Source organism: Anopheles marshallii, chromosome 3 (genome assembly GCF_943734725.1).
Source record: "Anopheles marshallii chromosome 3, idAnoMarsDA_429_01, whole genome shotgun sequence".
NCBI lineage: Eukaryota > Metazoa > Arthropoda > Insecta > Diptera > Culicidae > Anopheles > Anopheles marshallii.
Genome location: NC_071327.1, coordinates 20,877,002 through 20,904,761, shown reverse-complemented (window position 1 = coordinate 20,904,761; position 27,760 = coordinate 20,877,002). Strand labels below are relative to the sequence as shown.

The 27,760-nt window shown below is 47.9% G+C and overlaps 2 protein-coding genes across 2 annotated transcripts; both read left to right on the top strand.

Moving 5' to 3' along the window:
* Positions 1-258: 258 nt before the first annotated feature.
* On the top strand, positions 259-21,194 carry LOC128716274 (facilitated trehalose transporter Tret1-like). The gene is made up of 5 exons (XM_053811194.1): positions 259-304; positions 18,618-18,981; positions 19,072-19,264; positions 20,233-20,383; positions 20,518-21,194. Exons 1-5 carry the CDS (start codon positions 259-261, stop codon positions 21,192-21,194), a joined length of 1,431 nt encoding a protein of 476 aa, XP_053667169.1.
* Positions 21,195-23,987: 2,793 nt separating this feature from the next.
* LOC128714975 (facilitated trehalose transporter Tret1-like) lies at positions 23,988-27,437 on the top strand. The gene is made up of 5 exons (XM_053809858.1): positions 23,988-24,045; positions 25,897-26,260; positions 26,318-26,652; positions 26,734-27,149; positions 27,222-27,437. The coding sequence occupies exons 1-5, from the start codon at positions 23,988-23,990 to the stop codon at positions 27,435-27,437; spliced, it is 1,389 nt and encodes a 462-aa protein (XP_053665833.1).
* Positions 27,438-27,760: the final 323 nt, after the last annotated feature.

Sequence of the window (27,760 nt, the reverse complement as noted above, 5' to 3'; positions counted from 1 at the left end):
TTTCGGGTGGTTTTGTCAAAAAACCAGTACTGCATTTGTAGTTTTGATTTGTTTTGCTGCATTTATTAGTACCACTGGTACCGGGGTGGGAAGGACCGTGTCGTGTAGTGTGGCCGGTACATCCGGATGGGAATGTTGAGTGTTGAGTGAGAACGTGCATATAAAGTTAGGAATTGAAGTGCCGGAACGTTTGTTGCAATCAGAAGTTCATCGTCTAACACTATTTTCATCGAACGCCAAGTCGACGACACCATAAAGATGGTCGCAAAAGGTGTCCGAAATCAGTACCTAGCGACGTACTGTGGTAAGTTTCATTTTATATTTAAAAACCACCTTCTTCCTACTTCCTAAACATACTCCTAGAGGGCTCATAATCTGATTTTAAATTATTATGGCAGTGTCCAGACGACGCCTCCTTGGATTTCTCCCATGCATCTCAATATATTCTTCATCAACTTTGTAATTCTGTTGATGTTTGGCCTACTGATTTAGAGGCTAAACAGTCAGAATGCGTGCGCATTTCGTTCAACCAGTCCTACATTCTAGATTGGAACCACTTTCGGTTTTCACTCGCACTTTCATTCATCTCGCAAACTCTCCCTTTTTTTTGCATCGCCGCCGGCACAAACGAAATAGGTCGCCTAGCGACGAAGTATGCGCTAGTCGAACACATTCACTTGGTCTCCTTCGTTTCCTAACCAGCTGGTTAGGTCCACTTCGTGAATAGTTCAATGAAGCTTCCGATTGATATTGAAATGCGTACGAATCGTTCGTTCGATAGCTTGATCATTGAAATTGATCAGCGCCGCATGACGATTTCTTCGGTGCCAGGCAGTGGCCGAACGCATGAATGAGTACCATCAACTAGCATCAGCGCACAGCTACGGGGAATTATATCTCATGGAATTGGACAACAACCGCAATCGCAGAGTTTTGACATGCGCACGCACTCTTCGTTTATTGACACTAAAGACCGAAGAGCTTCTCAAAAACAAAAATACTCCGCAACGCCTAACAGCTAATGGCACTCGGCCTAATGAAGTACACCCGGGAAAGGGTACCGGAGGCGAGGCTGCAGCAGCTTAACACGAAAATTGATGAAGAGCACGGCCCGGCAGCAGGCTGGAACAGTACGGGAACATCAATAATTTACTTAATTTAAGCAACCAAAAACCCCCCCCATCGCACGCACACTGCAGCAACACCAGTAAAACTGTCATTAATTGTGAGTGCGTGAGGCAGACGTGTGCCGGGGGCGTGAATGTGAAACCACCAGCCCCACCATACGGGTGTGAGAATTTGTATCGCATTTCGTTTTTCTGGCCCGGGAATCGAGCGAATGACTATTCGCCTCGACCAATATCATCAGCCGTCAGTAGATTGGCAGATCGGTTTTCGATCATTTGGAACATCGGATCGGAGCGATCTCACACACGGAGGTGCGTTGGCTTTATAGCAAAACCCAACAAACACCTAATGCGCGCTGCAAACAAGCCACAAATTCTTGAACAACGGCAGGCCAGACGCTTGCCAGGCCGGAGGACGTTCAGATTGAAAAGCGACAAATAAAATTGAAACAGGTTTTACAGATACTCAACTACACGGGGCAACCCATGGTCGACGCCGTGTTCGGATTGTCGGTGTGAATATGTGAAGATATAAATAAAATGGTACGTAGCATAGAATATCTGTCGGACTGGAAGTGTGTGCGTATGGGTTTTGTGATGGCATGGGGGTTGGCAAGGAACAGGATTTTGAGGTTCAGCTTGCGATGGTGCAGATGTCGGTGTGGCTATTGCTGACATTAAACACAGAACTCGTCCTTATTGAAGCGATGAATGGATGGGTGGAGATAAAGGCTCGGAAGTTCGGAAAAAAATCATGTTTATAATTAAATTATTCTAATTTCAGATCTTTTTGTTTACGTGATAGTTCCAGATCACTATATTCATAAACTTAATATCACAAATCTTTGGAACACCACGAATCGTTGGAGTTCCACAAATCTTCAAACATTGATGAACTTCAGAGGCTGAGAATTTTTTTGAGAGTTGACGAGTTTTTCCTCACTGAAGATTTATATGAATGAATTGCCTGAAAAGATTAATTAAGCAGCAAAAGATACTATAAACTGATACCAGGTAGGTAGGATTTTGAAGATTTTAACTTATCGGAAGGTGTTTATAGTTAAGAGAACGATTATTGGCTGATAATTTGATAGATTTTCCAACTTCGATTAATTTATCTACAAAACAATCGGAAATTCTAGAAAAATTCTTCAAAATATAAATAAAAACTATTGCCTTAATCTTGGGATTATGTTAAAAACGCACTTCGCAAACCTTTAAGTCAATCGGTTCATCGGATCTTCAAGAAATTGTGGGATCGATAACTTCGGAAATTAACGAATAACTTCGTTATTCGTCAACTTGGATTGTTCCCTAGTTAATTTTAGGAGACTTTAATCTTGATCATTCCCTTACATCCACAAAGCCTCCACTACATAGCCAATAAGAAATCAATTCTATACGTTCCATACCATGCTTATTGAAAGCAACCAGATCATATTGCAAAATGTTATTATAAATCGATGCATGCAAACTTGAACCACTTGCTGCCAGATTGCATCGTCCACCGAACGATTGCATTATGAACCCATTCACGAATGTACGCGAATGCAACGCGTCAGCTCCCGTTGCATTTCCGATTCCCTTGAAGCGAGTGGTGTCTGCTTACAAGGGCACAGCCTCGTACCCGTACGGGAGAACCCGATACCCAGGAGCGCCAAACGGCCCGGTACCGGCACCATTCAAACCGAAACGCAACGTACGAGTGCAACAAAAACCGGGAATAAAATCACATCGAACCACCGTGCCCTCGACCGATCGAAGCAAAGGGATCGAACCGAACCGTATTCTGGGGAAACAAAAAAAAAGCTGCGAATCCCAGCCATGACTTTCCGGACCATCTTTTTCCAGGAAGAGCATGCCCGGGCCCGGCTGCAATGATGCGTAATTGCGCCACGGCGCTTCAAATAACGCTACAACATAAAAAAACAAACCAATCAAACACCCGGTATGTGGGGACCAGGGAAGGTTGGTCAGTTAACCATGGAGGGTGGAGGGGGAGGGGAAGACATTCCCGAAACCACCGAACTGACCGCGAACTGGCGAACGGGTATCAATTTTCTGTCATATCACCAAATACACTTTCGGGGTGCAACGCGCATGCCACACTCGATCGCACCCTTGTGGTGGGGTTGGAGCTCAAGGGGTGAGTTCGGAGAGCGAAGGAAGTATCAGGGGGTACGATGCACATCGTACGAAGCAAAAAGTGCACCCTGTACTTTGGGTAATGTGTACCCTGTTGTTTTCCCACCCTGCCGCCCTGTCGCACATTCTGCCACTGGCAAAGGTGGTGTGTCTCAAATAATGATTTACACACACACACTGCAGGTGCATTGAATTACACATGTGAGGTTGGTGAAGTAAATTTGGAAAGCGGATTTTTTACTGCTCCAAACACACACACACACACACACATACCCCCACACACTGCCACTAACCGCAGTCCATACTAACGACGCCGAAGGTGAAGCTAATTTTGTGCTCCTGTTGGCGAATTGTGCGAGTTTTTTTTGCAGGAATAAATTTTGTTTGCTCTTTTTTTCTCCTTCGAACCAATGTAAACAACATACGGTAGCCGTTTTACAACCGATCACGTAATAATCGAAACATTACGGGTACACAAATGTTTTTTGGGAGCTTTTTTTTCTTTTTGGGCTATGTACGAAGAAAAAAAACACGATCCACTAAATGGGAGCGAATCGATACGGAAAGCTCCCGACGGAATGTAAATGAAGTTAAAATTAAAGTTTTGTACACAGTTTCCTTTCCTTTTTGGTGGTAATACAGCAGAGAAAACGAAAGTACGCCATTGAATGCCACGGAACGAAGCGGTGAAGAAATAGAAAACCATTATTACACTTGCTCAAATAATAGTAAATAAAATCGAAGCCAAACGAGACAATCATTCGAATGTAATAGACAAGTGTGGAAGCGAAGAGGTTAGCAACTGGAAGAAAAAAAAAACAACCCCCAAACAAACACATACACACAAGATATTACCAATGTGGGTAATTGCCACACGTGTACCAAACAACAACAAAATACACCAGCAATGACTAGGCAGAAGAAGGAGGCAAGATAGCAAACGGCTAACAGCAGCACAGATCGCACCCCGGGCGGATACGTATCCGACGGATCGGCACACGTACGGAATGAAACGACAATAAATAACAGATAAATCCCCGTAGAAATAGGCTAAATTGCCTTTGGGTCACGGCACGGTTGATCCCACCACCTGGATTTGAAGGTCAGAAAGTGAAGGAAGCGAAATAGAAAGGAAAAGCGAACTAGAGAAAAGCGAACCAGCGCGGCGCGCGGTCATGCAAGGAGCGTGATCGTGGAAAGCGAAGCGACCATCATCGCGATCATCGCGCGTCATCATCATTGCGCTCTTCCCGCCGGTAGCGCCCGTGCGCCACGCAGCATCACGCGCCGCAAACGGCGAGACGCAACGCGGGAGGATTTAAACAAAAAAGTACGATTTAAGGCACGAGAAAAAAGAGAAGATCAGATGAGAAGAGAGAGAGGGGAAAAAAGCATAACAAATAAAGATACGCGTACGAAACACGGGCGAAGCAGCGAACGAAACAAACAGCGACTGACGAAAGCAAAAGCAGAAACACCGTGACTCCGTGGATAGCGAAAGGAAGCACGGTGCGCCACGCCACCGACCACGGGGCCGAAGGAGACAAGCGCAGTGGAAAGAGTAAGACGCGCGTATAAAAGTGATACTGTTACTGGAACAGGGGTTGGGATGGAGCAGGAACGGGGTGGTCGAACGGCGCAAGAAGGAAATCCAAAAGGAGTATGTGCTCATACGCATAAATGTAGATGAAATCGTTGGAAGGTGGAAGAAGAACACGGTAGGAAGTGTTGAATGGATCGCAGGCGGTTCCACCGACATTCCCCCCCACTGGCGCGGATGCCTCCCCCCCGGTCCATGCGAGAAGGAAATCGAAAGCAGCCAGAGGATGTGGAAGTCATAAGATCGAAACAATCATCATTTGATCAGCAATCGTCATCTATTCTTTTTTTTTCTCTTCTCCCTCTCTGCCGTTGTAACCTGTCCGCGCCTTTACGCCACCCTTCGTAGCGGCTCTCTAGCTCTATCCACCGCGTTTGGTGTGGCCATTCGAGTGAGGAAGCACCTCGCGGATGGGTTTAATTATTTCGTTTAGCCGCGATGGAATTGCTTCCGTTCAGCGCGGTACCAATTGATGATCGGTGAAGGCCTACGCTATGCCTGCCACTTCTACCCAACCACCACCGGCCACCACGGTCTTCTGGTGCACACGGCCAACTCGGAAAGGTCACGTGGTAGGTAGACCGATTGGAAGGTTTTTGGGTATCAGCAAACGCCCAACACAACGTCCACGGCATACCACAGCACTAGCAATCGGTGATTGGTGCTAACTCGCTATTACACTGGCTCTCAATGATGGACATGCACACACAGAATTTCGCCAAAAGGCAAAACTTGTTTCTGTCCAGCGCTCCAACGCCACGAGCGCAACCAGTTTCTTAAGCCGGGCGAGATCTGGAGGGATTCCAAATAAACAAACTTTAGAGACCCATCACCCCCCGTGGGGGGGGGGGGGGAGGAATGGTGGAGACCGGTAAGTTTGGGGGCAGGTACCACCACCAGGAGACTGGTTCGAACGAGCCGAACCATGGCAAAAGCACACAAACAGCAAAAACCGGTAATTTCGACATCCACACCGCACGGTGCGGCATGATCCGATCGAACACGGGGAGGGGGTTTGCGTTTTGTGCCACCTGAAGTCTTAGATGTCTCCAGATTTTTTTTAGACCCCACCACCACCCGATCGACATCTCACCGCCTCCGGCTTCCTAAGGCCACAACACTCACTCACTCGCCAAAGGCGACACAAAGATTGCGAACAGGCAGACAGCTGGCCTCCGCTCGTACTCATTGCAGTCATTGGACACTGGCTCAATTTACCGAAAGTGAATATATCTCGAGTGTACGTCTATTACCGCGCACGGTGCCGTCTTTTGCTTGCAGTACGAATGGAAAAGCGAAACTTACATTTTCCCCTGCGGTCGAGACATGAATTAAGTTGGGTTCGCCATTGGCTGTCAGCAACTCCTCTGCACATAACTGCTACTTTCTGGCATATCACTCCACAATCCAACCCCCCCGGTTTCGGTGGAATCCATCCAGACAGCACTATTTACCATACAATCGATCTGTCCGCATGTCCGGCGGGGACTTCCTCGGACTGCTTCAACAAACTCCACCAACCGACTCGCCAATATTCTCGCTCCCCATCTACACATGTACCTGTCCAGCACAAGCTGGTGCTCTTGGTTTTCGACGACTACCTTCACGGATCGCGTACTCGATCTGATTCAAAAAAAAACCCCACCTGAAGGAACAGAACTGCACACTTTATTGGGTCAAAGTTGGGGCGACTCTCGGCAGTCGGTACGGCAAGCGAAACGTTGCTTAAGCAGCGGAAGTTGTGCAGCTGCACCGGGGAAAGAGTTTGGTTGTGAGATTTGTGAAACTCGGCGCACGGGTCAAACTAGTCGACGAGCATTTTTCGCAAAGGCTCGATTTGCGCAAAAAAAAACAGCGCAAAACCCACGACCCATGTGTACGTGGGGAACCCGTTTTTCCCCGGGGCGACCTACTATTTCGACCGGGAAAGGTTCTCCAGCAACTGCAACGTGGCGTTTGTGGGGGGGGGGGGGGGGGAATGTTCCTTTCGGACCGGCTCGACCCGAATGTGCAACGAAACTTTTCCTTTTAGTGCACCCTACCGAATGTGGGCTAAGGTTCTCGGTGCGAAACCGGTGCGCTCGGTTTCACCCCCGGCCCGGGCTGGGTGGCATCGTGTGCTGCGGAATGCGATCGCACGGAGGATCAACCCATGAGTTGCTCTTGCTGTTAAAGCTCGAAAACAGAATTAGCGAGTGAATATAGTGCAATTTGTTAATACATCACACATGCTGTGAACATGAATTATGAGGCTACTGATTGGGCAATCAGCACCGCACTGTACGATCGGGAGCTTAACACGCGAAATATTATTACCAACGCGAGTCAACACGGTATCGACATTTTTATAACCACCCTCGTACGCTGATTTGCAACCTGCAGCTGTAAGGGAAGAAGGGGCAACAAATAATCATGGCAATAAAGCACGAATAACGCCACAAATCCCAAAACCGAAACGGCCTGTAAATCGGACCTGATCGGCTGATTGCGTTTTAATGCAAGAATTATACAAGAAGCCAAAAAAAAAAGCCTTGCTTCCCAAACTGATGCGCTCCATAAATTTTCCCACCTCCTACTGACCCCCTCGCACGCCCATTTATAACACATACCACACTCTGCTCTGTCTCATAAATATTCTCCTTTCGGTTTCGTTTCGCTGTGCGCGAATACTTTAAATCAAAATATAAAACAAAACCAGTAGGAGCGCATCGGTTGCCTGCGCCACCATATTTGGGAGCTTTCCCGTCCTTACACTTTCCCTTTCCCCCCACCCTCCCCCTCCCCCTTTCACCCTTCCTGAACTACTTCACCAAACAAAAAAAAGCGAGCCGTCCCATCGTCACATCGCTTCATTGTACCACATAATGCTTGCATACGCGTACACATATTCTCCCATAAGACCCATGGCCCGCGACAACCAACCCGGACGACGCAGTTTCGTGCGGTGTTCGTTCAGCCGTCGTTTGGGGTTTGAAAGTTTTGGCACCACTCGCCCGGCTCGCCGGCCCGGGCTTCGCATGCTGATTGGAAATTAAATCAGGTGTGCGCTGATTAAAATTCAAGTCTGCCAAAATACATTTACCAAACAGCCCAAAACATGCAGCATGGCAGCCAAAAGTAAATTGGTAGCGCTGTCTGGCTGTGTGTGTTTTTTTTTTGGCGTGTGTAAAGTTTGTGCCGGATTCGGTTCCGGTCCGCGCCGGCGCTACGTGAACACGCATTTATTCGCGAAATGACCACCCCGGACCCCGGTGCTGGTGGTACCATTAATGCAGGTGGTGTATCAGAAAATAAAATGAAGAGAAAAAAAAGCACACTCGCAACGATTAAAAAGTATCCGGTTACGGTGACTTTTGTCCTATTGGTCGGACGGATGAATACTGGTAGACCTTCAGGATGAAGATGCGCCACAGCACGACACACGTTGCAATTCGCTGCAGCACTGTCCGGTTTTGTAGCCGTATGGAGATGGTAACGCTTCACTTTTTTTTTATCCGTAATTTAACTTTTTTGTTCAGTGGGAAAAAAGCGGTCAAAATGGCGCAAAATGATGTAATCCTTCTTCTTCGTCGGCACCACAACCCCTAATGGTCAAGGCCTGTCATTTGTGGTTTTCTTTGACTTTATTTACCCGTTGTGGGATGGCTCCTGTCATGGCAAAATCTGAACAGGATTTTGGACCGGTCCTGTAGTGTGAAGACCGGCCCCATGTAATCCACAAAGCTTAAAAAGGACGGTACTTCTTCTGAATTAACCTCCAAACTCTAAGGAATTAATTCATAAAATTGGTTCTCTTTTGTGATTGGGCCAGATCATACTTTCCACCAATTTTTTTTATACGCGTTTTGACGTTTAGGGACTCTTTTATTCTTTCCTTTTATTTTTATCACAGTCTTGAAGCGAAAAAGAAAGCGTGTACAGGGATCAAGTCACTTTACCTTTTGAATGGCATACTTCGCCAGTCTTGAAATGTATTTCGTGTTCTATGAAATATTTCCTCCCGCTCAAAATGTAAATCCGCCTACTCGATATGATGTTAGCGACGATTGCTTTAGCTTTTTCACAGGGATTATGGGCTGTATCTGGTCGTGACTTGTACGCTATTTTCAAAATTAATTTTAACTTCTTTATCGTGCATATTTTCAACAAATTATTTTGTATTATTTGAAATTAAGCAATATTTTACACAAAAAGTGCCATCTTCAAAGCTGGTTTGCTTGCATATCATTCGGATTCGGTTTGACACATGTGGATACACACACACAAACATGAACACATTTAGTTCGGCACCGTTTGCATTCCAAAATCCCAGAGAAAAAACTAAAGTAATTATTGCTAAAATCATATCGAACCTGCGAATTTACATTATGATTATTGTGCGTAATTTTCTCATCATCGGTATGGATACTTGGCTTCACCTACTTCGTTAAGTCTCAAACTAAATATTTTTCATCCTTTAAACATGATTAGGTTTCACTTAAAAAGTTTCTTGGTGAGGTTGTCTCACGCTTAATCTTGTAATCTCTTTTTGTGTTAAGTAGAAGGAAATTTGAAATGATTTCAACAAATTTTGAACAATCTTTTGTAAATTTCTTCAAACATTGCATGGAATCAACTTCCTCTAGAGGGTTATTAACAGATGGTTTTCAAATTTAGAAGGCTTTTTTAGCTAGCTTATAATATTGGATTACTTTATTAATCATCCTTCTACATTGTTTTCAATGTATTGAGTTACTAAACTTTAATTGATTTGCCTCTAAATGTGCCTAATGTCATTCTACATTCCCAAAATGCTGTTACCTTTACGATGCTCTTTAGAATGATTAAACCTAGTTGCTGGATTACTTAACAGATGCCGTCTGAAGATTCTAGCTGTCTAGCTGAATGTATGATCCGGTCCATTATTGGACCCCTTTAACCCAGAATCAGTTAACCTGGAAATAAATTATTCACTAGTAAAGCTTCAACCAGGCCAGACATACAACGTGGCTATGGTTCAGCGTCTGTGGTTGTAGAATGAATGGCTTTAGTAGCACCCCCCATTCACACCCCGAAAGCATGAAGCCCAACATTTTCGGTGGTCATTAAACCCCCCCGTGGCCGAAAAGTTGCTAAGGTAACGCACCGTACCACAACAGAGCAACAACTTGGGAGGGGACCGACCAAAACCAAACCAACAAAAAAAAGCCCGCAGGATTCATACCACAACGCTGAATCGATTTTTAAGACTCCACTCAAAACGGGGCCAACTCGAACGCCCGAATCGATGTCGCACCGCACTGTGAAGGCGTTAATGAAAAATGCCAAAGATGACACCTCCATCCTTGTCTGAGGGGTGTCTGAGGTCCTGTCCGCGTGTATCTGCGAGCGGAGGCACAAAGTTGTCACGATCGCGCTCGCACACAAACCCGTCGTCCTCGATCACCGTGCAGTTTTCGCATTAGCCCGCACGCCATTTTTGCCTTTTTTGCCAAACCTCCCCCTTGGCGCTGCCCGTACCAAACTACCCCCTGCCAGCCCTGCTCGCGAAAGATCGCAAATATTTACGCCGAAAATGAAACCGACCGGCGGAGATTCGCGATTTGTCGTTATTTTGCGAATCTCGCGTTTCCGTTCTACCCGGCATATTAATGCATGAAAGGGAGCAAGGAAGACAACCCAACAAAAAAAAACGGCACACACTCACATCAACCCCCGTGCAAACAACTGGTCCTGGCACGTTTCGGGAGAACATTGGAATACAAAACGAACCTCCCACCGAACCCCTCTCTTCACAAAATTGCCATCTTCTGCGTGTTAATTTGTTGGTTTTTTTTTGCTTTCTTGTTGGGGATCACATCCCCGTCGGTTGAGAATCTGCTCGTCCAAAATAATGCTCCGTTTTGTTTCCGTTTTGTTTTGTTATTTTTTCGATTGTGCTGCTCACGCTGCCAACCTCGGCCAGGAGTAATTTCACCTTCAGGTTGACCTTCGCACACCGGTCGGTGCGTATATTTCATTGAACTTGCGAAAATATGCGCTCCTGCCGACGGAATACATCCCCCCTCCCTCGGTCCCAATATTCTCCTTCTTCCTCCCCCCAACCGCCGCTGTTGCCATAATCACCCTTGGTCAGGATAAAAGGATGCTCGATTTTGTGGCCAAACAGGCGAAGGTACTCGTACCAACCACAGCGAACAAACAACAACAACAAAAAAAAACCCCACATGGGATGTTCGAGACCGTGCACGAATTACGCGTACCTGCGGGCTCATTTATGAGGCCGCGCACACACATCAAACCGCACAGCAAACGAAGCGTACTGCGATGTGCGGCCGGCCAAAGCAAGCAAGTCCAAAAAACGGCATCGCAAAAAAACAACAGCGCCACACACAAAAAGCAAGAAAAGGAATTACAAACGCCTCCTCGATCTCGCAAAAAGGTGATCGCCGATGGACAGGTTGAGAACGCGGGCACGTAACCTAAGCCAAGAGCGATACTTCTTGTGGCGCTGTTGGCGTTGGTGCTGCCGCTTGACTGATCGTGCACGGGTATACCGGCGGTACGATCTTCTTAAAAAAAAAAACAACAAAGTGTCCGGTCGGCACCCATGCATCCATCCACCATCCAACCCTCACCCAGCAACACCCAGCAACCTTTGAAGGAAGACATTCTATAACTAATTATAACAATCATTCCTTCCATCCGTCGTCCGTTTGCTGGAGTGCAGAATGGGTGTTGAAATTGCTTATCATTAAAGTCGTCCACGCAGTTGCGGTACCGACAACAGTGCCCAAATCAATTTCGGGTGTCGTTACACAAAAACCTCACGATAATTTGCAACCGATGTGCTTGAACAATGGTTTTGTATCTTTTCGCTGCTAGTGCGCCCGCCCGGAGCAGTTCTTGTCGATCGGCAAATAATCAATTAGCATTCAACAGCAACAGAAAAAAAACATCCCCCATCCAACGTTCCCTAAATGTGGTCAATGCACCGGGCAACTTCCTAAAATCAACGTCCATTTCGGGTTTGCCATTAAACAAACAGCTTGCGGATCATTCCACTGCCACCGATCGCTGCAGTTCGCTATCGGGCCGGCTAACGAGCCTTCCATGAGATCGCTGCAGTTCGGGCGCCCCATTACCGTTCGCTTTCATCGCTTGCATGCAACGGCCGCGGTGAACTTTTGCATGCGCTCCTGCCCGTTGGGCAAATTCCAGACTACCGTTTTGTGGTTAAGGTGCACGACTCCCCGGTGCACCGGCAGGCTTGTGGTTTAGTATTCCCTTCCTTTTCACTGTCAGCTAATCGATGTAAATTAATTGGACAAAAATGGGGCTCTTTTTAACCTGCACCGCTATTTGCGTTGTCATCTTTCGCAGTATTGCAGACCATATTTGGCTTCTTGGACGAACTGCTGGTTAACTTCAATCAGGTCGCCTCAAATACAACATATACCTGATCTTGCGGGCCTTTCTTGAAACTGCCCGGTGGCATGATGGTAGCGGGGCCGGTCTTCACACGAACGGACTGGACCAAAATCCCCTCCGAACCGATCGCTCGTACGTGGAACTGACAATCCAGCTAGGAGTAAATAAAGTCACAAAAAGCCAGAATTGGCAGGCATTAGACCTCTTGAGGTTGTTGTTGGCGATAAAGAAGAAGATCTTACTGGTTGTGTTCCCGGACACATAGTTACACAATGTGCCCCCGGGGCACATAAAAACTAGTGTACTAACTGTTATAGATAAGCCGTAAAATGCAAATTTCGTCCAACCATAAACCACGAAACCGTAAAACCATTATGCCCATTGGTAGCTCACACGCTGCAGGGTTTCTTTTCCCTTTTTTTTTTTGCAACCTTCACCCCGCCACAGCCGTGCTGGTCGCTCTTATCTCTTATTTGCAAAGTACCCGATGCACAACAAGTTTGTTTTACAACTTCTTAGACACTTGAAGACAGGCGACAAACAACACGCCACCATTATCCCGGGACATCTTCACCGAAAAGCTTGAATACCGACGGCACAGCAATGAGGTACCTTCATTCTGACAATCGTGTCTTGTCGCGGCATCGGATCGCATCACCATCCGTCCGTGCTGGATGACACACCGGATGACCGGTGGACAGGCAGCAGTTTGACAGCCACGAACGCGAGCTCAACCGACGTGTGTGCGCGCGAGTTGACTCGTCCACGCATAAATTGTCACCCAACTTCAAACAAACACTGCCATCCAGTCGCTCCGCGCCATGCAATGCGGTCTTATGGGGGCTGTTCCTCATTTGGAAGTCCGAATGCGTTTATCTGTCGAGTGAAGCATTTGCATTTGCGACAGGATGCGACAAAGCGGGACCGAGCCAAAGCGACCAAATCACAGCCACCCGTCGTGGCTACAGCGTTCCTAACTGTACATACGGTTCGGTTACGAATTCCGACAGCCTACCATGGGCTACGGGGGCTTCCGTTTAACGCTCAACCCCTTTTTCCCCATCCGCGTGACATTGTATTACAACCCAGGCAATGCCAACTCCACGGCACAAACTTGAGCAATCGAAAACTTTCTTCCGCTGGCCACTGCCGCTGGGTGCCAGTGGAACAAAAGTGAAATTATTATTACTAAATTGCAAACTGGTTCACTGGCGTTGTGGGACCCCCCCCCCCCCCCCCCCCCCCCCCTCCCCGGGACTACCGAATGGCAGTCCGGCTGCCCGCCGGCTTTTCGACTGATCGACAACGACAAACCCCGTGACCATGTAGGCGCAACCGACTCGGGCGACTTCCCGGCAGAGGTAGTCGGTGGTTAGGAAAACGCTCTTGGTAGTGGTGACAGTAGTACACCGGTCACCCCAAAAGGCCCAGAGAATTATGAATAACGTCGAGTCTCGTGACCACGCGATCGTGCGCTGTGTTCGATTTCTCTCCTCGCTCTATACCGCCACCACCACCCTGCTCCGCGTACTCCGATCCGTTGCGCTTTGCCATTGGCTTCTGACCGTCGGCTGACGCTGGTAGCCGGGGACGGTGCCGGGTGCTCCAGGTGTCAGGCACTCCCTGCACGCCGTTTGCAGATTTCTCCGCAGACGGTTGGATTTACATGTTAAATCTCCCTCCCTGTCTACGATCTGTCTCCGAACATACCAGCCGTACCGGACCGGGGTTAGTCTTATAAGCGGCTTTTTTGCAGCGCTTTTTTTTCTTGAAATCACATTCACACACACACACACACACACACACACACACACACACACACACACACCAAAATATCTCCAAGTTTCCTTTCGTAGTCGGACAACATTTCATCTCTTTCCCAATTTCGGAACCCAACCGGTTCCGGGCGGTAATAATTCTCATAAAGTCACGTGTCCATTAGGCTCAAGTTATGTTTCGCGCGTTTGCCATATTTCGTGTAACATACCAGCTGGTTACAAAATATAAGTTCCTCGCGCTGAACGTACCAAATAAGACGAATTCTTGGCATGTGCGAAAGAAGATGTGAAAATAAAATGTTTACAGTCCGGTGGCTAAACGAGTACAATTAATATGTTTACAACGTCAATCACCAACGATCCCACCCACGGGTGCAGCAAGTTCATCAAACATGCATTAATCCTCATCGCAACCGATCGCTGACAAGGGGCACAAACACGCAAGGGGCATCCAGTCCCCGAACGTGTCGTTAAAGTTACCAACGGGTGCGCGCAGCAACATTGTACGCCCCAGCATCATTTCGCTCTGCGATTGGACCGTTGTCGAGGGGCGCTTTTCTCGCTACGTTTCGCAGCGCAAAAAAAAAACCCGCCTTCCCCGTTTCAGCAGAAAGGGTCGAAAGCCCCGTCGTAGCCCTACGGCTGACTCATTAGCGCGCGAAACTAGGTCCTCGGCGGCCTTCGCCCCTCACCTATGCCCGTGACATATTTAAATTATGCTTCCCGCGCACGATCTCGCTCTCGTTCGCTCTGTTTTATGCTCGCCTTCACACCCGGCAGCCTCTCAATCTGGCCATCTGGTTGAGCCCGCAGAGGCACTGAAGTACGGCTCCGTTACCGTTTCACTTTCATCTGCTAGTTCTCCGATCGTTGTTGTTCGTCGTGTCGGGAGGGGGGGGGGGTCTCTTGCGCACGCATCGTTCAGCCAACCCATCGAGCATACTTCACACTTGACAATTGTTCTTCCAGCACATGTTGACCGAAACGCTTTGCCTTTGATTGGTTCAATCGATCGGTTTCAACGCCAAACAATTGCCCTCCGCGGTTTAAAGAGGCGGTTGCTGGTACTCTACCCTTTCCCATAGAACAAAGTGCGCTAGGTCTTAGACGAACTCGTCAGGGCGCGTCGAGTGTTCAAAAGTTGGGGACAATAGTGTTCAAGTTGCCGAACGCGTTGTTATTCAATTGGTACGAAATTCGCCATCCCAAGCAAAGAAGCGAACCGCTCGCAGCTGCTACCGCAAATTGGTTTCTCCAAACATCAAAGCAGGCTGGCCCAACCGCGTACGTTTACCGGCTGGGCTGCTGGGCCCAAACCAACGCGTATTCCTGTGCATGTTGCATTCCGCTACGAAATTCCGTGCGCGCACATGGCTGACGTCGATGGTGCCGTACCGGGGCCCGCGCGCGTAAACAGACGTAACACCGGGTGCACCGGGGAACCCGCACACCCTCAGACGCATTTCGGGACCAAAAAAAAAAAACATTACCCGGACGCACCTACGCCGGGTCTTCGTACCCGGGGCGGGTTTTGTTGCTTTGCTCTAGTTGTGTGCCGTTGTTCAATTATTGCTGATAAACCCAAAATGTCGGCCAAATATTTCGTGTTTTCTTCTGCCGTTTTATTGTTTTTCCTTTGTATTGGCTTTAGCATTGTAAGGGTGTGGGAGGCTTGTTTTTTTTTTTCGCGTTCAAACATACCCACAAAAAAAGCCACCCCGAAACACATGCATGACGAGTTCCTCGCGAGACGACCCCAAACAGCGGGAAGGTCTTTTGTTAGCCGTTCGTCATATACTTTGTGCGTTTTTTTTTGCTTTCATTTTTTTTTTTGGGGGGGAGGGGTGTGTAATATTTTTGTCGTACACACACACATACACATACACTCACAAAAAATCGAGTCAGTAACACATCCAAAACACAAATCGACCTCATCGACGACGCACTTAGCGGTGGCCCCACTGTGTGTTCTGCCACCGGGTGACCACCTTCCGCAAACCCTGCCCTGCAAACAGCTGCTCTGATCGAACGTTACCGATGGCCTAGTTCTGGCCGAACTCATCACTACCATCGCAAAGATAACACCGCGCGACACACAGGCAACACTGTGTGGCACGTCGGGGAGGGTGTTTTGGGGCCAGCAAAAAGGCGAGGGGGGGGGGGGGGTGGCCATGGTTTGAGTGGTTGTTGGTGGTAGCTTTACAGACACTTGAGTGGATACACCTCTTTCCTTCGGCTCGCATATGCACAATTCAACCCCCCCACACACATACACACACAAACATGGGGGTCCACCCCTACGCGTGGTAGTATACTTCTAAACTGCCACCTACGCTGGCTGACAGATGAGCCACCCTGTGTCTTTCTCATTTCTCGATGAAATGAAACCACCACGACTCTTCATCGATTCATCTCAAAATCATTCCCTTCATTAATTTCTTCACACCAACACCAACCCACCCGTTTTATCTCTCGCGCACTGTTCGCTCCTGTTGCTTTTCACTCTCAACAGCCACCACTCTCGCTCTCTCTCTCTCTCTTTATCTCTCCCCGCTCTCTTCTTACCAAAAAGGAAAGAAAACGCGTAGCTCACCTACGGCAGATAAGGAAACTCGCGAGTGCCCCGCTGAGCACCGCGGTGCGTAATGCCGCGCAATCCCTTTGCGCCGAATGTTAGATCACGCCAAAAAATGATCTTCTCCCGAGAAGCAATCTGCTACATCATTATTTACATTTCTTTTGTGCCGTTTTGTATGAAACGATAATCTTCATCCTGCTAGAAAGCGTCGTTGAAAGACAACGGGTTTTTTTTTTGCGCTTGCGCTTTCAGAGGTGCGCCAAAGTGCATTGCGGTTTTTATTTCTTGGTGCCCTTTTGTCCAAAGGCCCCCCGTCCGGCAAGCGGAAGATGACCGTGATCGTTTGTTTACCACCATCGGAATGTTTCCATTCGGCCGACGCTATCGAAACGGGACGGGTTTATGAGTCAGGCTGGAGTGGTTTTTGCTGGAAATTCCAGCCACTTGGTACTTGAGAGGATTTTTGATGGTCGATGGTGAAATGGTTTCCTCGTGAATCAGCGGACGTTGCCCCCCTTTTTTGTTTCGCGCATTTCTCCCTCCATTGCGTTCGCACTGCCAACAACAACACCGCAATGGAAGTCTTCTGAACGGTACAGATCTCGCCACAAACACTCACCGGCCGGTGATCGCCGGCGTGTGTCTGGTTACTCGCCGTCAGAATTCACAAACATTCTCCTCCACGGCACGGCACGGTGGCCTGGTTTGTGACGGCCACTATCAGCCAACCTAGCAACGCCATCATCCGGCCGGCGGGTTGATACGGTCGATCAACCGCGCGCCACGTTGATTTGTTTGCACTTTGATTAGCGCGACACAGTGAGCGGTAAACATTGCGGCGGGAAAATTTTGCCCCAAACAGACCGGGGCCACATACCGTGAAAGGACACCCGAACGCAAAGTCTTCACAGTGCTTCTGGTCCAATTTGTATGTGTGTGTGTTTTACATGTTTATTCACCTTATCAAGCTTCATGCGGATGAATGACGATCCCGGCAAACGGGGGTCCGGCTTAGCCTCGTTAAATCAACTTGCGCTGGCCTGAAAAGTGAAACCCCCCGGGCCATCTGGCGGGCATCATACTGCGCAGTAAACGGCCGGTGATCTCGTTCATGTGCGGAGTGCATTTGATTCGATTGCAGCCGGACCAGAAATGCAGCTGATTGAATCTTGCCGCATTCGGTCCCACTTATGGCCACGCCACCACCAACATATAACTCAATTATCCTCCAAACGCATTTCCTACTCCCCCCTTCGGCCCGTGCTCGTGCCGCAATGGTTAGCGAAATGGTGGAATTAACACTTCGCTGCCAGTTGATAGCGCGCGTTCGGCCGGGGTCATCGCGGTAAAGCCACCACTAACTGATAGGTTTTGATTTGGAGTGAACATTTTTCCACTGCCTGTGCTGTGATGCTTTGCATCGTAGAACATTACCAATTGTCGCCCAGACCGGAGGATATCAGGAGGCTTAAAACGCCCCAGAATATAACCCCCAATATACACGGGGCCACAATCAATATTAATCAGGCCGAATTACGTCAACAGCCTTGCAACGTACAAGATAGTTGCGCTATTTTCTCGGAACGTCAGCTGGAATGCCACGAAAAAAAAGGGGGAGGAGGTAAACCCTTGAAAGCCAGTTTCTCACCCACCGTACCTTGGGGTACTCAAGGGCAAAGTGATAGCGCGTTATCAATCCGTCCCGACAAACCGTAAAACGTGGGGGGTTGGGGGGGTTGCGAGAAATAAAAAAAAAATAACTCCATACCTTCAACGCTAAATAGGGCTCACAACTAACGATGCAAAAGCGGGAACAGGTGACCTCGAATAGGTGAAGGAAACGGAAAGTATAATATATTGCCAGCCTGTCGACCCACGCCCTCCTGAGCTATGAGCTGTTTGCTAACCCGGTTTGCGGTTCCCGGCGGTAGAACACCACATTAATCATGCTGTCTCTTCCTTTGCTTCTCTCGTTCCAGCGAATCTCGCCACACTGATCTACGGTCTGTCGATAGGATGGCTTTCGCCCAACCTGATCCTGATGTCCTCGGACGAGACGCCGCTGGTGACGGGTAAGATCAGCAGCGAGGAACAGGGTACGGTCGGTTCGATCGGTACGATCGGCTGCATGCTGGCACCGCTGGTGTGCGGCTGGGTGGCCGAAATTGCTGGCCGAAAGTCCGCCCTGATGCTGATCGGGGTGACGCAGCTGATCAGCTGGGCGGTGATGCCGTTCGCTACCCGCCTGTCCGTGATCTATGCGTCGCGCATCTTTGGCGGTTTTGCCGGCGGTGGAACGCTGTCCATAGTGCCATTGTTCGTGTCGGAGATATCGGAGGATAGGTAAGGATTTCGCTTAAAGTCCCTCAACGACCGTTTGCAAAACATTCATTCGGAACTACTGGAACTTCTTCTCGGCTCGTTGCGGTACAGAATACGAGGAACGCTCGGTACAATGCTCGCCATCTCATGCAACTTTGGAATCCTGCTCGGTTTCATCATATCTCACTACGTTAATTGCTGGGCCGTGACGTACCTTGCGCTGCTGCTGTGCGTGGTCTACTCGCTTGGTTGCTGCTTCTTGCCAGAATCTCCACAGTATCTGTTTGTCAAGAAGAAGAAGGAGGTAAGTTAAAGCGCGATAAGCTAATCTACGGTTAGAAGCGGTTAAGATGAATGTGAGTGTGACCGTAGGAAAGTTTCTTGAAGAAGCAATTCTTGAAGTCTTTCTGTATGTCTAAGTCCTAGGGGCTTCACAGTTTTACAATGTTTCGTTGCCCTTTAATAGCTCTATCGCTACTGTGCGATTAAGCAACAGTTTTATAGTTTAAAACTTCCTGCCAAATTACCAGGAATAGTTATTTTTTTCCAATTATTGCCATCCAAAAGGTCTGTTTTAAGTTCGTTCTCAAAATGTATTGCCTGTTACTAACCGATTGTGAATCAATCGATTAGAAGTCGGAATTATTACTTGAATGATGCTAGCGTCCAGTAGCAAAAACAAAAGACAAAGGGCGAATTCGTTGGTTATGTCACGTCTGAAGGCTCCCTGACCTACGAAAGAAAACATTATTGTCTCTGTAAAAGAAGACTCCTTTCGAACCCTGATAACCGAACGGAGCGCTGTGTAATCGTTTGCATGAACAAACCCTTCCAAAAAAAAGGTACATCCGTTTGAAGCAGAAGCAAACAAACAAAAAACAGATCATTAGTGACAACTCGTGCGAAGATAGTGCGGGCCTGCGCATGCCTCATTAGAATACATCTTGGCGTGGTCAGGTCGGAAAGGTTAACGAGGCACGATCGTTCGTTACATTCTTCGATGATTCGTTACCAATTCCATCGATTGTGGGACAAAAAACAAGCGTCTTATCAACAGGAAGAGCAAAAAAAAACGGCTTGTGTCAAACAGTACCGCGACCTAAGATAATGTACTTAATCTTTATATAGGTTAGTGTGTAAGTTTCCATAAGAGCGAATAGTACTGTAACCAAGAACAAAACACACTTTTTCTGCTTTGCCTACTTTGTTTTTTTTTTTCGTGGCTACTTTGCTCCAATTCTCTACGGACCCAATGCGTTCTATTCGTTGCAGAAAGCGATAAAGGCGTTGCGGTTCTATCGCGGAGAGGAAGCCGAAAGTGAAACATCACAATTTACCGCTGAGGTGGCCCGCTTCAAGGACATCCACAATGTTGGCCCGCTCAAGAAGAAGGACTCCAACCAGATACACATCAAAGATTTCCGTAAGTCCGATCCAATCAAGATCACCCATATAGGAGGGTTTCCCTCGTTCCCCGGGGCACGAGCACAAAACTGATTGGGGGTGTGTTTTTGCTTTCTTTTCATCCTTTCTTCGCGTCCTTTTTTTGCTCTTTAGTGACCCGATCGCGCTGGAAGCCGATCCTGATCTGCGTAATAGTGATCATGTTCCCGGCCGGTTCCGGTTCGATACCGCTCATCACGTACACGGCCACCATCTTCCAGGAGTCCCAGTCCAACCTTAGCCCGGCCATGTCCTCCATTGTGGTGGCGACGCTGCAGCTGATCGGTTCGTACGTCTCCACGATGACGGTCGAGAAGGCGGGCCGCCGTGTGCTGCTGGTCGTGTCCACGCTCGGCTGTGCCGTCTGCACCATCACGATGGGCACGTACACCTTCCTGCAGGAGATGCGCGTGGAGGTGGACTGGTTCCGGTGGGTGCCGGTCGCCAGCATGTCCGCCCTAGTCTTCATCAATGCCATCGGTATCGGTATTGTGCCATTCATCATCATGACCGAGATCCTGGAGCCGAAGATCCGCGGCTCGGTCGTCACCTTCTGTCTGCTGGAGTTTTCCGGCGTCGCGTACCTAGTCGTCAAGTACTTCCCGATCGCGGTCGAGCAGCTCGGGATGTACGCGTGCATGTGGTTCTTCTCCTGCTGCTGCGTCGCGTCCGCCACCTTCGTCCTTACCTGCATGCCGGAAACGAAGGGCAAGAGCTTCGAGCAGATCTCCGAATCTCTCAACGGTGGCAAGAAGTCAGGCCACAAGGATGTCGCCCCCACGCCCGTCTGACACACGGCCTAACGTGCGACGGACGGTACGCACGTCTGCGTACGCCAAACCGTACGCTGGCGTATGTTTTAAAACATTTGTTTTCGTTATGTTTTATACCCTTTATGAATTACCTCCTGAAGCATCTTGAATTGTATTATACACTTTTTTCATGACATAAGCATACTTTTCTTTCTAAATCTGAATCGAAGTGTGTGTGTGAGTGTAAAACAAGAGCAAAAAAAAAAACAACCCCAAAACACACATGCACAAGAAGCATAACACTAAGAACTAAATCCCTAGTTCTATTGCGTTGGAGCTAAGCTGCGGATGTACTATTGACATCCACAAATGAACAACAAAAAACCGCACACACCGCATATATTCTAGCATCAAAAACTATATGATACGATACGGTACAATAAATAAGTAGTAGCTAGCGAAGCATTTAGGAGATTGATACTGATTGAACACAACAGGAACAAAAGCAACGCTACACTAGCCCGCGGATGCGGGCATGCGTATCGAGAATTGTGGGAGATACACGGGGGTTACATATACTGTACGGGCGGGGGAAGATAGGAAGGTAGACTGGTAGGAGCAGCATTTTGCAAGAAACCTTTTTACTAAGCTTTAATAAAGACTATTTGTTAACCTGGTGCCTGTGTACACTGCGGGCATGAAATAAAGTTATACACCAATAAACTAAATAGAACATTGGCGTTGTACGACTTGGCGAGTGTTGTTGATGTGAAAGAAGTGCTGATGGACGGGAACAGGTTGACGCTGGTGCTTTTAAAGGTAAGATTTCAGATTAGGAACCAAAAGGAATGATTCATAGTGAAGTTATATCACACGAAATGGAGCGGATCTCGCATCTCTTGTCCATCGTTGCAATCTCCTCGGATTTTTGAGCAAGCAACTAGGATATGCTTCCGCAATTCCGCTAACCCAGTGTTTGGTCAAACAGTTTGTTAGCATAATAATATTGAGCATTTGCTGGTAATATTACTAGTAATCTTCCTTATAGGAGTAACTATAAGCGAGTGAAAATATCGTTTTATCTCTTTCTGCCTCATCAGACTAGGTCAAGCTCTGATGGGGTTGGTCATGTCATGAGAATGACACTTGACGGCTCAGGCATTTTAGATCGTCCACGTGTACAGAGACAGTGGCGGATCAAACCCCTGGAAGGGCCTGGGCGTTATATCTCTTTCTGCCTCATCTGACTAGGTCAAGCTCTGGTGGGTTGGTCATGTCATGAGAATGACACCGGACGGCCCAGTCATGTGAGGTCGTCCACTTGCACAGAGACAAATGGCGAATCAATTCCCGAGAAGGGCCTGGGCGTTATATCTCTTTCTGCCTCATCTGACTAGGTCAAGCTCTGGAGGGTTGGTCATATCATGAGAATGACACCGGACGGCCCAGTCATTTTAGGTCGTCCACTTGCACAGAGACAAATGGCGAATCAATCCCCTAGAAGAGCCTGGGCGTTATATCTCTTACTGCCTCGTCTGAGTAGGTCAAGCTCTGGTGGGTTGGTCATGTCATGACAAAGACACCGGACGGCCCAGTCATTTTAGCACTTATATAAACTACAGCAGCAGGCTAAAACCAGGAAACGGGGGCAGGGCCTGACTGCCTCATCTTACATGTATATCACTCTCGACAACAACAGTTTGCGGTTTTTATCAACAATTTCCAGAAGGTTTCATAACCAATTTGTAGGAAACCATCAAACATAACTTGTGCAAAATTTAGAGAACTATAATAAATGTTAAAATAAAGGACACTTACTATTATTCATGTGTTAGTGATGACCTCTTGACGCTATGAGCCGTTTTTCCACAAGGATTTACCTAAAAAGACGAAGATTTCAACGAGCGGAAAGCGAGTAAGGGTGTTAAGATAAAATACTAAAATACCAATAAAGATAATAATATTAAAAACATATACACTTGACAAACGCTAATAAAAGCTTCTTATTTTAATTTTACAAAAATAAAAGATATACCAGAATACAGAAAATATTATATGACATAAAGAAACTATGGTTCCGAAGCGATTCTTTCGTCTCTTAGCAATAATAGTATGTTAGTATGTATGTATTAGTATGTTAGATAAGGCATATACGCTTGCTTACCGAAAGTTCATTCAAAATGAAGTACGTGAAATAAAACCCCGAAAGCTGTGAGGGTTCTAAGCCTAGACCAATCATCGAATGTGGAGCTAATTTTTTACATACAACATAACTTCATATGTACTAGAAATAGAATAAATAAATTAAGTTAAATAAAAACTTTCATATAAAACAGGAAGAAAGGTGTGTCTTTAATTTCTGATATTATTTGCTTTGCTATTCGATCAACTAATTCACTCATTCTTAACAACACCCCACTTGGCCTCATATGCACCTCATACCTAGCATAATCAGTGTCTTTATGACACTTAAAATGGAATTGAATAATAGAAATAATTGAATGGAAAATCCCAAAAATTGCAATTGAAAGTCTGCTTCAGTTATTTGGTTTCACTCGTCAATGGATAGGCAAACTTTGGCCCGGCGCTCAAACATCCAGCCTGCTTATCTGGGCCGTCTAGTCGGTAAGAACAAATCTTGGCTGATCGTAAATCACGGCCCGGGGTGTGCCGGGTCGCTGAAGATGATACAATAAAGATAACATCCTCCGTCCATCCCAGGTGGTCACCCACACTGTTCGGAAGCGTGCCGAAAGCCCATCCGGCAGCGGGTCAGTATCGCAACGGTGCGTGCCCCAAGCGCAAGTTCTCCGTGTCTTCCAACCTGGTAGCATGTTTTTGGAATTTCTATCACGCCGATACTGGAAACAGTTCGCTGCCATCGCGACCGGTAAGTAAGCGGATCGGGCGACGCGACAATATCGGTGCCGAGACGTGTGCTAATGATGACGCACTACACCCACCCACAATGGGGCAGGGAGAGGGGGGTAGGGAGGGGGGGGGGGGGGGGACTTGTGGTCGCAGTCGCACATGGTTCATTGAACTGCCTTTCCCACCCTGTCGTGATGGGGTTGATGGTGAGTTAGTCGATGACAGCTTGGGCGAACCTAGGGTGCCAGGGCACCCGCGTGGATGGACGGTGACGGCGGTACGGAATCCAACGAGCAAGCATACAGCAAGGAAAGGCAGAAACAAGAGGAAAACCGAAACGAACTATAAGCCAATCGGCAAGGTGCGAACCTGTCTTTGGTCCCGGGACTCCCGGGACTCCAGATCAGTCAGGCACGATCGTTCTTCTAGCCGAACCATTCTTGCCGCACCAAAGAATGTGACTACGTGAGAATAAGAGACAGTGTGCGTGTGTGTGTGTGTGTGTGTGGGTTAAGCACAAGTACCAAAGCGAACGCGCTTTGGCAAACAGTTTATAATAAATGGACAAATAGAACCCCCCTTTCGCTAGAACGCCCGAGCGACCGGGACAGCCGGGTGATAAGCTGCATGCGAATGACGTCGAAACGAGCCGGTCCGTCCGTTCCAGTCGGTCGGTTGCAGGGTGTCCAGTCCGTCGCACAAACAATCATTTGCATTAGAAAAAGCTCTTCTAACCCAACCGGAAGAGAACCACGGTGGGTTTGAGAACTTTGCTTACGCTTTATCATTCAATTTGCTTCTCTGTTTTTTTTTTTTCGCCTGCGCTCATGCTTCACGGTCTTGGTCATTCGGAATCGATTCTGGGTATGTGTGATCTGTTCATTAGACAGTCGCGCATCGGTGTCCGGGGTTGTGCGGTATTTACCCAACACAAGAGCATCTTCTTCCCCGGATTCCTGCTCACAGCATAAGCCACGGTAGATAATTAGCTAAACCTCGGTGTGACACAAGCAACAAAGTCTCCGGGATGTGGAGCTTGTCGCAAAATTTGTAAACTGAAATTCAAGCATCAACATTGAGGACACGATTTACATCGCTCAGCGATGTCGTCTGACGGTGGACCGCAGCGAGAGGACACGATGAATAAATGGACAAGCCGGGTGCATTATTCATCCAGCGAGCAGTCATGGCATACTCAGCCCCATACTTGCAATGCAGATAGAAACGGTTCACTGCCCCGTTGGTAGACGAACCTTTGCAACAGAATGTAAAGTTGTGATGTGTTTTTATTTTTTCGATCGAAGCTAGCCGCGATATTCACGATGCTCGAACGCACAGGACCGAACCGATCGATTGCCCAATCGTGAAACGGCACGGAAGACGTCAAAACATCCCGACCGTCCCAACGCAGCTGCCACCGTTCGTTAATTCAAACAAATGGAACTCACCCCCCGATTAAAAGTCCGCCAATAAAGCCGTTTGACAGCGGTCCGGTTGCGAACTGAACATGCACATTGGCGCATGCGCGCATTGGTTAGTTGGACGAAGCGCGTTTAATATTAGAATCGGTTAGATAATTGTCAAAGTGTCTAGAGCACGGGGCAAACCCCACGGTTGGGGTTTGTTTGCATTCGTTGGGTTTGCGAATCGTAAACAATGCCCAGTTTTCGCCAACGATGGTGGACGTACAACACATTGTGCCGCGTCGGAGAAGTTTTTGGGCCCGTGAAAATGTCAACCAGCTGCTGGCAGTGCTCAGAAGTATGGTGACAACATTGAGGAAGTTTAGTGTTCCATCCCAATCCGAAACGGTTCGATTAGTTCCACAACTACCTCACTTTCTCTCTCTCTATCTCTCGATTGTTCACAGTTCACATCATTACGGCAAGTTATGGAGTGACGGTTGGATGGCCTGCACCGATCATACCGTTGTTAAGATCTCCGGATACGCCACTCCCAGGTGGACCAGTTACTGTCGAGGAAGCGTCATGGATTGGGGCCACTCTGTGCATCGGTGGTACGATCGGCACGATACTCTTCGCCCTCATCCATACGTATTTTGGCAAGAAGGTGGCGTTGCTGCTCATACCTGTGCCACACCTCATCCTGTGGACTTTGATTCTCATCGGTGACAGCGTGTGGTACATCTATTGGGCACGCTTCTGCAGTGGCCTTACGGGCGGTGGTGTCATCAGCGTCGTACCACTCTACATTGCTGATATTGCGGATAAACAGTAAGTGCTTTCTAATACCCTCCATGCCGTGACTCATCATGTCCCGTTTTCTTCAAGGATTCGCGGAACGCTTGGATCACTGACGATCATTTTTATCAACATTGGGCTAGTGTTCATCTACGCAGCAGGAAACTATCTGCCCTACTACGTGATACCGAAGATAATGCTGGTTGCTCCGGTTGGATACATTATTCTGGTGAGCTTCCTGCCGGAAACGCCATACTGTTTGCTCCGCAAGGGTCGTCTGCTAGAGGCGGAACAGTCCCTCATGTTTTATCGCAACATACCAGACGAACGCCACCGCACGGTCGAGTTTACGACGGAGTTTGACGAAATGAGGAGTTTCATCCTAACGGAAAGCACACAGTCCCGAATCTGCTGGGCCGACTTCAGTAAGAACTCCATACAATTGGTCCTTTCAAGGACCTTCCACTCCTTTCGGTCTAACCTCGCCATTACCCGTACCGTTGCAGCCACACCGGAAGCGAAGCGAGGCCTCTTCATCGGTGTGTTCGTGATGGCACTGAATCAGTTCAGCGGAATCTTCGCCATCCTCACGTACGCCGGCACAATCTTCCAGATGTCCGGTACGGGGATTGACCCGAACTTGGCGCTGGTACTCTTGGCTGTGCTTAACATCTGCGGCAACGTCACATCGTTTACCATCATCGATCGTGTCGGGCGCAAGATATTGCTGCTCCTGTCCGCATCGGGGGTCGGGTTGGCGCTGGCCGTGCTCGGTGCTCACTCGTACCTGCTCACCAACGGCCACAATCTGCAGGGTGTCGAATGGTTACCAGTGTTGGCACTGTCGTTAACACTCTTCCTAGCCGCGATCGGTATTACCAACGTTCCTTTCTTTATCGTACCGGAGGTGATGCCACCAAAGGTAAGTTCCGACTGTGCATGCATCTCATTTGCAAACGATTTGCGTCATCCCACACCCTTCCTATGCTTCCAGCTGCGTAGCATCGGAAGCACTATTAGCGCCACACTGCTGTGCATGTTTGCATTCGTCTGCGTAAAGCTATACCCCATCCTGATGGAGACGATCCACATCCATGGTACGGTATGGATATCGTCCGCCGTTTGTGCGGTCAGTGTGTTCGTCATCATCTTCCTAATACCGGAAACGAAGGGGAAAAACTTAAACATACAAAGCGAAACCAAAAGATGATCCACTCGGCGCTACGACATTCGTGCACAGTACAAACAATGCGTCCTGTATATTTTTTTCTCCTGTTGAGATTACAAATTATATCCTCAATAAATTTATATTCTATTCGTATTCGTTGTACCGGTAGACCAATCAGTTTATCTTCCATGGAATGTAAAGAAAATTGTTTCGAAACCTGGAAGACAACTACTAACTTCACACGTGCATGAATGTTGCGTATTGCCTTAGGTATTAAAAAAGCTCGACCACAGTTTCACAATACGCGCTAATCACTTCCTGTCTTATCTCTGGTTGTGATTATAACATTATTTTCCACACGTTCA